Genomic DNA, 12,016 nt, shown 5'->3' with positions numbered 1-12,016 from the left:
CATCACAAATTCCATTATGATGATTGTAAGAAGTCCAAGGCCACAATATCACCAAGTCCTTTAAATAGACACGCCATACAATACTATCCCCATCAGGCTCAATCAGACACACTAAAATAACAGCAACAACCCCAATGTCCCCAATGGATAGACCCATGGTGCGATTTAAAAGAGGCTCTTGTTGATTTAGAGACTTTCCAGCTGTTGCACTGAGAATGTAATACTGCCGTAACTTTGAAGAACACAAATAAAAAGTTAAGCCAATGCACATTCTGACTCTCGGTGAAAAAGTATAACATCAAATACCAAAAATGTTCCCAAAACTGATTCGTAATAGTGATCGCAGGCCTACCTGAGTCCTGACTGGACTTGGACTCAGAGAGACTGACGGCGGAGGCGTCTCGTGACTGGTCAATCATGCCAATGTTCACCTTGTGCTTGTAGGGGTCCAGAGCTCCGAGAAGACCCAGTACACGGATAGCCTGTTGGGAGACACACAGCACACACATAGTTAGCAATCTTCCACTGAATTATGTTTGCCCTCCACTGGAAGTCTAACAGTAGAGAAATCTTCATCAAGACTTTTGGACTTGACTTTTGTTTGACTAACAACGTTTAGAAATATTTCTAAGATCATGGTCTGTGCATTAAATTTTTTCAAAACAGTTACAAAGTCGTTATCGCCTCCTTCTAGCTCAGAAGCTCTATTGAAGGAGCTTATTTAGCCACTTATTGGCAAAGTGAGGACTCTTTGGAACATAATGAAAATGTGCATAAACAACAGAGATGTGGAGTATATTGCATGAGTGGTTTAAGAAGCCTCTATGGATGTTATGATACTTTCTTTCTGTGACTTAAACTATGAATCCAAGCTGGCCACAGCTGCTGTCCTTCAAAGGAGTTAAGCAGAGCCATCTTTCAGGCCAACTAGATTATTGGTGGGATATTCCTTTAATAAAAAAATGACACAAAAGTAAGCTACTAAAATTGGTTGTGACACTCTACCCAAAATCAATATATGGTACCGAACACTCAACGAAGGAGTGTGGAGGTTATGGCACAGAGTACATATTTAACCTAAACTAGGAACAACTACCATTGGATAATTAGCCCAACAGGATTTCAAATGTTTTAGATAGTGGATCCCAGGGCGAGAGGTGCCAGAGCCAATGTCCATGCGCCACACACCATACACAGTGACAATGCACTCTCTGAGACCCACGTAATGTAATAGGCGAGGGAAGAAACAATTATCACTTACATCACAGCTCAAGACTTGGGGAAAAAGTTCCATGTAACGATGGAAAATGTGCATAGCCTCACATTGTATGTATCCGTGTGATTATAACTCACCAGTCAAAGTCAATACATCTAAACATACCTTCATTTGTTTAGTATATGTTGACAGGTAGGTTCTCTGGCCTCACAATGAGTCACTGAATGACAGAGTTGGGTTCACATTGCTACAAAGAAAACTGTGGGGAAAACGAAGGATTAGGAGCCAAGATGGAGGCACCCCTGCATACCTCTCTCCTGATGCCCTGGTTTTGTTCCGTCTTGAGGAAGTTGAGCAGCACCTCCAGAAGGGAGGGGTACTTGCGGTAGGGCTCCACCACATAACCTGTACTTGCCACCTGCTGGCCCAGAGTCCACAGTGCCACCTGGTGGGAAGTCAATGCCACAAAAGTTACTTTATTTCGGGTTTGTTGTGTTGTTATTGTTTGTTATTCTGTAAGAACAGGTGTAAATAAAAATTCCAACCATTAATCCTGTTTTCCTGTCCCTGACATCAATTCTAACGACTTCTCAGTCTCTTATTGATAAGCCATTGGTTAATACTTTTGAATGATCCCTGCCTATGTTAACTCCTGGCACACAATCCCAACAGGAAAAAAGAGAAGCACAATGCTCTCAAAATGCTTTCTGAATGACTTTAAACGTTTCCAGAAAGTACCTCTATTGTTATGTTTACTAAAGTAGACATGTATTTACTGTGCCCAAGAAATATGTTTTCTTCAGAACTTGTAGTGCTGACAGATAGAGTAGAGAATGAAAAAAAAATTAGAACCAGATGAAGCAGATACTCATTCTTTTTACATACCTGTCGTTTGGCCAATGAAGAGGAGTCCTGCAGCATGTCCATAATGATTGGAAAAAGCTCGTCCATCCACTTCCTCATCTCCAGGCCACTCACCTGACAGGGTAGACACAGGAAAACCAATCAAAACTGAGGAAATCTCATAATCATAACATAACAATTAGTGGTCACTAAGATCTTCTAAAATCTAAAAGGGATTGAATGATTACTTTTTACATTAAAATGACTAGTGATCCCGTCTTATGTTGAGAAATTTGATAAAGCATTTGTCAAACTATTCTGATGGCAAGCTTTTGTTTGTTTGTGAAAATTTGTGCTGGTGCTATGTGTTGCTTTCAGTCCATTCAACTCTGTGTCCCTGGGTCGGATTCGCTAGGATGGGGGGGGGGCGCTTTGCTGCAACATTTACTACAGTGTCTTTTTTGATACTAACACTATGACTTGCTACAATCAGATATTTACCTAATTCTACACACAGGGGCTTTAAGCTTGTATACATTTCCTATTACAAAGCATGCGAGTTGACATGGCAATTAATGGCCCTCATCTGTATCCCCTACATTTTCTTGTGTCTTCCTGTGCTGGCTCCTGGGCAGCTGGGCTCTGACCATGAACACTTGGTGTACCTGAGCATCTCCTGCACTCTGCCTGACCTGCCGAGTTTGCCTGCCTTTAACTGTGCTTTCCTGACTCCTCTGTGGGGACCATCGAACCACCTGGACAAGGTGGAGCAAGGCACACATCCATGGTGGGGGCTCTACCCTGTACTTTCCGCCTCAGAAAGGGACAAGCTCAGATTGCTGGCATTAAAACTATCAAAGTGAGAGACTCAAAAAATGTAATAATGCACACACGGCAAACGATTCTACTCAGATTTATTGTGTTTCAATCAGCAGCAACTAGAGAATCAATATGATACACAGGCTTATACTGTCCTCATAAAACTTCAAGGAACTGAAACATTAAATTCAACCTTACCTGAGCCAACTCCCCAATGGTTGCAAGGACACTAATAACCACTCCAGGGTTGGGGTCTGGGTCTTTCAGCTTCAGGATGAGAGCCTGCAGAAGTAAAAGATAATGAGGTCACTTAACCCACTGAACCCCAGTGCTCCCCTTAAATTTCATAATAAAAAAAAAAACATTCTTTGAAGAGTTTCAGGAAATTAGATTGTAATGAACCAGAAGATCACTTCTTCGTCAAAACCTGGCACCTACATTACCCACAATGCAACACAACTGGCAATAGTTCAGTCGAAGATGCGGGTGTGTTATGCTAGCAGCTAATGTAGCCTCAAGAAGAGATGACGAGCGGGCTATAGAGGGCTGGTAACTTCTTTCTAACACCACACCCGAAGCTATTTTTCATTTTTCAAACTTGCAGTCTTCAGTCCAACCCGACGCGGACTCAAGTGACATTACTTGAGGCAATTTATAAGATTATGCACAGCTCCCTCTGAAGCAACAAAAGGCTTTATCCAACTTTTTTCACATACGCAGTAGTACTCCAAGACCTGTAAACAGACTTGACCGATGAGTAAAATCAGTGGAGTTCCCCTTTAAGCGTTTTACGTATTCAGAGCAAGTACACATGCTCCTCTCAAATAACAGCCTGGTTTACATTCACACAATCATACGCCTTCACAATGGAGAAATAGCAAGAGTTGTACCTTGAGGATGGGCTCCATATATGGCCGTATGAGGCGGGGGGCGTTGGAGACTAGGTGACCAAGCATGCGGGCACTCTGCTCTTTGTTCCTGCCGACACCACTGTGCTCCAACTCTGTTAAGATCTGAAACAAAATTAAAAACAGAGTGAGGTAAAATGCACCCACTCTTCTCTATCTGGAATAAATCTTAATGTGGTTAATTCATAGTGTACATAATGGTGTTATGGGAGCAGGGTCTTAATAAAAACTTTACTAGGCCTTATAGAGGAATACATTGAATTTTTAAGCTGTGCATAATAACATGGCTTTTGCTGCCCTCTAAAGGTATCCAACTGAAACAACAGACAACAAGTGGTCTTCATACATTTGCATCATGGTAAAAATCTAAATATTGTATTTTCATTTAACATACTCAGGGATAGGAACAGGGATAATCAAAGTGGAAACAATGTTAATCAATTAATCAAAAAAAAAAAAAAGGACAGAATGGTTTTATGATTTCAACTACTCTGTTGTGCCTCTCCTACCTGGATCAGCATCTTGCGTAGGAAGGGCATGACAAAGGCGGGGTTCATGCTGCTGAGGCGTCCGATTGTGCAGATGGCCAGCTCTCGGATCTCAAACACCTCATCGTTCAGTGCAACAAACAGCGCCTGCAGGTTCTCAGCCTGGGCGAGGTGAGCGTCAAAACGCTCATCAAGAGATGCCAGCACACAGTATCGAATGTCTGGATCTGCAGGAGAACAGGGACAAGAAAAAGTCAGACATGTTGACTCTTATTACCATTATCCTCATGGGTCATTACAGCTGTGGAATTCAAATGCAACATTCCTTATAATCAAATGCTGATTCTTGCAAATTGAGCTGAGCACGTTCAGAGACTTTCATACATTATCATCAATTTAAAAAAAACAATACTCAATAAATCCACTACTACCCCTTTCCTCCCCCTGTTTTATTCTGTTATGTGTTACCTGGGTCAGTGATGCCAACAACTAGAAGCTTGCTGAGCACATCTGCAACAACCTGCACGGCGGTCTGGCTGACAACATGGCCGCTGATCAGGTGGATGGAGGGGGTAAGGAGGCGTGAGCAGGTCCGAGCTGCCTCCATCCGGATTTCCTTGTGTTCACTGTTCAGGAAGTGGTCAGCACAGTGGCGCACAAACTGGGTGAGGGAGTGTCCTGGTGAAAGAGCAAAGAGTTAGAATTATCCCTGAACTGGGAGATTTGGCATGACAACTACTTTTTAGATAGCTGTAAGGCAGTAATACGGATAATCACAGAGCATGTTAGGTGTTTTTTTGCATTTTTTTTTTTTCTTTTGTGAACACACCATTAGCTTGAGGAGCCTTTCCTCTTTTAACAGACTTATTGGCTTATTTCAAACGGTTTGAGATTACAAAACTAAACTCTGAAGGCGTCTGGTGGTGGTGCGAGTTGGCCGCCAAAAGAAGCGCCAGACATATTCCATTACCCATAACAACGCCTTTTCAGTTGTGCAGTGTGAGCCCAACTTGTTTTTGCCCTGAAAGGCAAACTTTCCCCCCTCTCCACTACAGGAGGACTGGCTCCTCCATACACCATAGAGCAGGATATATAAAGCAAGACAACTTATTTTCATCCTAACCTGAACTGAATTTCCCTTCAAAACGTCCTCGTCAAAGCATCGAAGCAGCTTATCACGATTCACATTCAACAACACTTGTAATAAACCCAAATCTTGTTTGTGTTCTGTGCAAGAGTCTCAGTAGCCCTTAAATGTAAAAGTAGCTTTTAAAATATACTATTTACTTTGAAAATACATAGAGTTGTGTAATTAGTATGGCTCAGAGGAGCCAAATACATTTGCAGAGTAAAACATGGATTATTTTAACACATTTTGCTATTTTATTCAGTTTCAAGTTTTTCCAATTTGCAATGCCAAACTCCTTGCCTTGTAAATATATTACATATAAAATATTAACCTTGTGCATCCGAGATTCTGTTTACGCATTTGCTTCAGTTTCCTTTAGCTAAAACTTCAACAATCCTCACCTAAAAACATAAGGCAGTAACTCAACTTGAAAGGGAAATTAGTTCAAAAAAAAGTGTTTAGAACTATCTAGTATTTTGATTCAGTGGTATGTGGTCTAAAGCTCTATGGGTCCAGTCCAGATAACAGCTGGACACACCCATCAACACAAACGCTCGAGCCATTTCTGCAGTTCACTTAATCATGTCTTACAGACCACATGCCCCCCCCCCCCCCGCCTCTTATGGCTCCAATCTTATACCTGATGGTTTATGCTTTCAACTGAAAACTACTACATTTTTTCCAATTTTACTGAATGTGCAGTGTGCAGGCACCGAGACATCAGTTATTTATTTTCATGCTTTATGATTTTTTTTTAGGGGTGTACTACCCACACTTTAAAGTCATAATTTGTCTCTACTGACAGAACCAAATTAAAGATCAATGGAGTTTGGTGCATTAGAACAGAACTGGGAGTCTGTGCGTGTTTTTCATTCTGTGTTTCCCTTTGTTTCTTAAGAAGTAAACTTAAAAATAATATATGATAGTCCTGGTTTAAAGCTGTGTCGTGTGCAAGGTTCTTGCCTTCAAATTCAAAGCTTCCCAGTGTGCGTAGGGCCAGTGTGATGCTGCCTACGTCACTGGCCTCGGGGATGTTTGTGAGGCTTGGCGAGGCCAGCTGGTGAGCCAGGCCTTTGGGCATGCCGGGGTGACGCAGCGGCTTGTGCATCAATACCAGGGAAAGCATCTTCAACAGACCGTCCTGGATGTCCTTCTTCAACTGGGGGATTTGACGGCTCAGGTCATACAGCACCGCCGTCAGTGCAGGACTAGATAAACAGGACACAATGGATGTGTTTATCAAAGTCTGGATTTAAACCCTGCTACTTCTGCAAACCCAGCCCCAAAATCCAATCCAGGCCATGCTAAAACCTTGCTAGCTGAATTATTTAGCATAGAGGTGAAGCCATTCTGTCCCACCTGAGGCCCACAGCCAGCATAGGCTCCAGCAGCTCCTTGATGTCTGGTTGGATGCTGGGACCCATGGCTCTGGAGAGCATGCTGATACAGGTGAACACTGTGGCATCCACCTGCATGGTCTTCTGCCTCCTGCACACAAAATTGTTGTTTTTAAACAGTCTACCACAGAGGAGATACAACCCAATATATAACTTTTAGACTAGATTTAGATTTCATTTTTCTATTAATAGAGTCAAACTTAAACTAGCCTTTGGAGAATGAGAAGAGTCTCATCCAATATAGGACTACCAAAAACTACAAAACTAGAATGATTCTTAAAATATGTGAAGCAACAATATTAGAACATAATGAGACAAGATATATCTGAACATGAACAAATATAATTTACGGTATACAGAGACTACAAACTACATTTTCATGTTTTTATTTACTGACTTGTGTGCAAAGTCCTTGGGTGGCAGGGCAGCCTTGATTATTTCAAGGACCTTCGAAAGGTATGGCTGGATTTCCGCCCTGACAGCCACTACCAGCAGTCCCAGAGCCTGGAAAGCTGCAGTCCTCTCCTTCTCCTTCTTCAGACAGCCCAACAGGTAGCCCATTGTGTCTGACAGGTACTGGTCTGCACAGTGGATAGATCAACCACAGAGCAAATGGTTGAACTCAGATGTACTGTAGGGCTTTGTATAGGCTCAAACACATAAATCAACTGACTGGGAGAAACTACAAGCACTTTATTACAACAAAGCCCACTGAATACAGAAGAGAAGAGACCAACAAGTACTGGTCATGATCTCTTTACATTTCTTGTTCATAACAACCAAAAAGCCCAGTGATATAGTGCTGGGAAAGAATGCATTGGTGCATGTTACGGTATGAAAGATGGATTCAACAGGACCCTGGTTTATATTCAAACATTAACTGGTCCCACCTGTAAAGATATGTGGCTGGAAGGCAGCCAGGCGTGGAAGCAGGTTGAGGATGGTCATCTGGATCAGAGGGTTTTTACTGGTCTTGTATTTCAGCACCCACCGACACACCTGGACAAAGCACATAATCAACGCTTGTGTCAACTATGAAAACAGCACTGGTCCTCTGATGTTTTTTCACACTCATAGATCATATTTGCATGAAGTAGGTAATCTAAGACCAAAACAGAGTGCTGGTTCCAAGACTAAAGCAAGGGCCAGAGAGTGAGTTTCAACAGCTTAACTACGCTTGAAGCAGTCAGATATTGATAAACAATCATATCATCCCCAAAATAACACTAATACTTTATAATGTGATGCATTCCAATGTAAAACACAATATACTATGATCTAAAACACACTATAGCTCAATAAACATCTCTCTGGCAGTCCAAACAAAAACTGAACACTACATTTCAAGAGCATAACTGATTGCAGGGCTACACCCAAAACCAACTTGCCCTAGCCCTGAAAACTGAAACTCAATTTGTCTGAACCTTAGTGAAACACAAGCTAGTGACACAAGGTGGAGATGAGTGGCTGGAGCAGAGTGGTAAAAAGATTCTACCACCCTGGGGTACACTTTTTTTTCCATTGAGATAGCACATACATACAATCTGTGTGCGAGCCACAAAACAAAAACACTAAGCTGAGGCGCAAGTAAATGCGTAGAGCTGCAGAGTTTGATGTCCATTCATTCATAATCATGTTTTTGATAAATAAATAAAAGTGAATACACATTATGTACATACAGTTTAACAATGTTCTTGTAAAATCTACCTGGTCGAATCGCTCCTCCATCAGCTCACGGCAGTATCGACTCTCCACCAGCGAGCTCTTGGCAGGTACCGGCGCGGCTCCGAAGGTGAGGAAGCCCTGCGGCGTGCTGTAGCCCAGAAGGCCCAGGAGGGCATTGGACTGCTGTGGCTGCACCGACTGGAAACTAGTGAAGGGCGTGATGTGGCGGGGCTTGGTTCCAAATCCCATCAGCTCCTTGCAGTACTTATCATGGACCAGCTGCTGCTGCGTGATCTCTTCCATCTCCTCACGCATGCGCTGCCATAGAGACAAGACAGTGAGAGGAATGTTTTGCTTGTGGATGTGAGAGTGTTACCACAGTGAATTCAGCCCTTACCTCTCCCTCCATGCTGCTGATGCGAACCAGCTCATTCAGGATCAGAAGAGCACCGTGGACCCTGTCGTCACGATTCATCCCTTTCTCTTTGGCCAAAGTCTCATCGAAGCCTTTCTCTGCCTCCTCAAAGGTTTGCTGTGACAGAAAATGTGGCCTATTACACAGACATAGGTTTTCCCCTGGCAAATATTAAATGTACTGAGGAAAGATGCGTCTTTAAGAACAAAAAATGTGATTTGCCACGATACAGTAGAATGTCTTACTTTGTACCACTGTGGTTTCTGCATTTCCTTGGTTTCCCTCTGTGTGGTGAGGATGAGACAGGCTCGCAGTGCAGATACAGCACCTTCTCGAATTGCCTGCTTGGGGTCCCATACTGCGTAAAAGATGTTGTCAAAGAAGGGCTGCACTTGCTGAAAGAAGAAGGTGGGTGCGCTCACAGCCAGCTCCCTCAACACCAACACCTGGAAAAGACAGAAAATCGTTTTATGGCTGGTCATTAATTGCCTTTCTTGGGTCAATTCTTTACAGTGCAAATATATATGTGTGTATATATACGTGTATAAAATTACACTTGTACACTTGTTGTCAGGAAATCAAACAATCAAACTCGAACAGACAAATCAAAACTTTAAAAGGTTCATAATAGCATTCATGCCAATTATTTTGGTGGCCTCAATGGTTTTCATTCTTCCTGCTTCCTTCTGCACAGAGTCATGGATAGCTGTCCGCAAAAATATCACAGATCACTTTCCTATAGAGGGAGCCAGATCCTCTAGTGTCATCTGAAAACTAATTCCACATATTGCCCAGGCTAAAAAATTCATCACAAAAAAAGCATACATTTAATTTGATGATTAGTGTTTCTATTTTCTGTTTTCTATTATTTTCAGTGTTTAATGTTTTCATAACAGACTCCTCGGTGTATCAGAGGAGATAAGATAAGATAAACAAGGCCAGAGGGCAGGTGCGTCACAGAAACTTTTACTAATCACTTATACCTACTATTCAGCAACTCTCAAGCACATCAATATCTGTGTATTATATCTGCAGTGAGTGTGTAAGGTGGGACAGCAGTCATTTTAAGCTAGGTTTGTATTTTGACAGAAACAAAAACCAAGTTGAGTGGTTATAGTGCCATACCCCAAAACACACTGGCATTTTCCTTTACTAGCAAAATTCAACACTGTCCAGCTAGACCAGAGAGGAATGTACCTAGTGCTGCTTCATGAAGCAAAAAAAGAAAAACCTCAGTCAAAGTGTCCTTTGCCCTCATCTCCACAACACATAATGTTTCAACAACAAACACCAGTCCCAGCTGTCAGCTAGTCACTTACTGCAGCATGGCGTCTGCCTTCATTTCTGTCTGCTCCCAGCCACTCCAGGGCTCTCTTCACCTCAAACTCAACATACTCTGCAGTAAAGGTGTCCCCTGCCATAGACAGGTGGCCCATGGCTTTAGAGGCCATCTCCATCACCACTGGGTCGCTGGATGGAAGCAAGTTGCGCAGGTAGTTGGCAAAGCGGCTGATCCGGGTGGCATTGCCTCCTTCGACTCCGATCAGACTCACTGGAATAAATGATTGAGTAACAGTTATGGACTGTTTCACACATAGAGGGTGTTGTATGCTGTACAGACTGTAAAGCCTCCTGAGGCAAATTGTGATTTGTGATATTGGGGTATATAAAAAAAACTGACTTGACTTGATTAAGGCTTACCAATGGCGAGAATCCCTCCTTTCTTCTCATTCACATCAGAGCTGGACACCAGCTCAAATATGTGGTGGTTCAACTCATCATAGAACGTAGTGGCTTCATCTTGGCTTAACTGTGGAAGACATAAAACCAGTATAACAACAACCAGGTAGGAAAAGCAAAAATTGTTAACAGCAAAAAAAAAAAAAAAAAAGGTGCCTAAAGAGTCTCTGGGAAGGGAAAACACTTCTTATGATCCCTGCACGTGCTAAGTAATATCCATAACTAAACTGAAGTGTGGATTCATATCCACTCCTCAAAGAGTGTAAACAACTGATCAATCCATACAGTGTATTCATATATTTCTATTACACCCATTTTATTTTAGCCGTTACCTCTCGGAGCTCTGTAGTCACATAGTGCTGCAGGTCTTTGGCAGATTTTGCTCTGGTGTCTTCATTTCGACTCTTCAGCCCACTGACAAACTGTTGCAGCACAGTGGCTGTGCCTGACATGATCACCATTTGGATGGCCTTATCTGCAAGTAGACAGACAAAATTGGCATGCATACAACTAAGAAGTTCCGGGTTATCAAAACAAATGAAACAAAGAGAAGGAATAACAAGTATAAATACAGTACTTGAAAATAAGTAATAGTTGTCTCGAGTTGTTTACACACGTCAATGTTGTTGTAGTTGACATTATAGCTAGCTAACGTGTCTGGTTAGCCAGTGAAACAAATTGTCAACCTTGCTAAATAGCAACGTGCCAGACAAAGACATTACAGTAAGCTGGAGAGATAGCCTCCTCTACGCCACTAATACACAACTGACACGTCCATGTAGTATAGGGCAGGCACAGACTAATACAGAGCCTCATGAGCGTATCATGCTGATTTTGTTTAGCTAACGTTAGCTAGGTCAGTGCTATCGTTAAGCTATCTAGTTAATGTAGCAAACCGTTAGCAAGATAACAAAGTCGCTTTGTATCACTTACGTGTTTTTCTTAATGTGTCGGCCACTTAATTGCTATTCGTCTCTTGCAGAGTATCTCTCATCGTACGACTGCCTGGCTAGCATAGGGTAATGTTAGCTAGCTACGGTGTCGCTATGTTGAGTTGGACCGTCTCCAGCAGGGTACATTCAGCAGACTTCACAAGCGTTGAGTTGCGCTGAGCAGCCTGCGCAGCCGTGTGCGCAGAGGTGTGCGCATGCAGCGCAGATGTCCTCGTTTGAGACACTTTTTAACATTTGTGTTTGTAAGAATGTGTACTTTCCCCCTTTACATCCCAGAGAGGGATGCAAGAACAACATTTCCACTTCCATACGTTTTACTTTACTTTAATTAAAAAGTGCCATTGCTAATAGAACCTTTTCCCTGCAGACAGACTGGACATTTTATGTAGAGCACAGGTGTTAGCATTAAAGATAGCTGCACTCCATTCCAATGTTGCTGACAT

The 12,016-nt window shown here is 42.4% G+C and overlaps 1 protein-coding gene across 1 annotated transcript in view; it reads right to left on the bottom strand.

Moving 5' to 3' along the window:
- mtor (mechanistic target of rapamycin kinase) overlaps positions 1-11,685 on the bottom strand; it is an 81,677-nt gene extending 69,992 nt beyond the window's left edge. Inside the window, exons 1-18 of the mRNA XM_070911039.1 lie at positions 11,554-11,685; positions 10,953-11,095; positions 10,582-10,690; positions 10,200-10,432; positions 9,126-9,326; positions 8,863-8,997; positions 8,508-8,783; positions 7,691-7,799; positions 7,198-7,381; positions 6,763-6,891; positions 6,367-6,611; positions 4,743-4,952; positions 4,296-4,501; positions 3,769-3,891; positions 3,077-3,160; positions 2,102-2,194; positions 1,527-1,661; positions 353-482 (exon numbers count right to left, since the gene is read on the bottom strand). Coding sequence (XP_070767140.1) covers positions 353-482; positions 1,527-1,661; positions 2,102-2,194; positions 3,077-3,160; positions 3,769-3,891; positions 4,296-4,501; positions 4,743-4,952; positions 6,367-6,611; positions 6,763-6,891; positions 7,198-7,381; positions 7,691-7,799; positions 8,508-8,783; positions 8,863-8,997; positions 9,126-9,326; positions 10,200-10,432; positions 10,582-10,690; positions 10,953-11,081 — 2,731 coding nt within the window. The 5' untranslated portion in view covers positions 11,082-11,095; positions 11,554-11,685. The remainder of the gene's footprint in view (positions 1-352; positions 483-1,526; positions 1,662-2,101; positions 2,195-3,076; positions 3,161-3,768; positions 3,892-4,295; positions 4,502-4,742; positions 4,953-6,366; positions 6,612-6,762; positions 6,892-7,197; positions 7,382-7,690; positions 7,800-8,507; positions 8,784-8,862; positions 8,998-9,125; positions 9,327-10,199; positions 10,433-10,581; positions 10,691-10,952; positions 11,096-11,553) is intronic.
- Positions 11,686-12,016: the final 331 nt, after the last annotated feature.

This window comes from Enoplosus armatus, chromosome 8 (assembly GCF_043641665.1).
Source record: "Enoplosus armatus isolate fEnoArm2 chromosome 8, fEnoArm2.hap1, whole genome shotgun sequence".
Lineage (NCBI taxonomy): Eukaryota > Metazoa > Chordata > Actinopteri > Centrarchiformes > Enoplosidae > Enoplosus > Enoplosus armatus.
The sequence above is the reverse complement of the archived record's forward strand: the minus strand, read 5'-3'. Positions and strand labels throughout refer to the sequence as shown.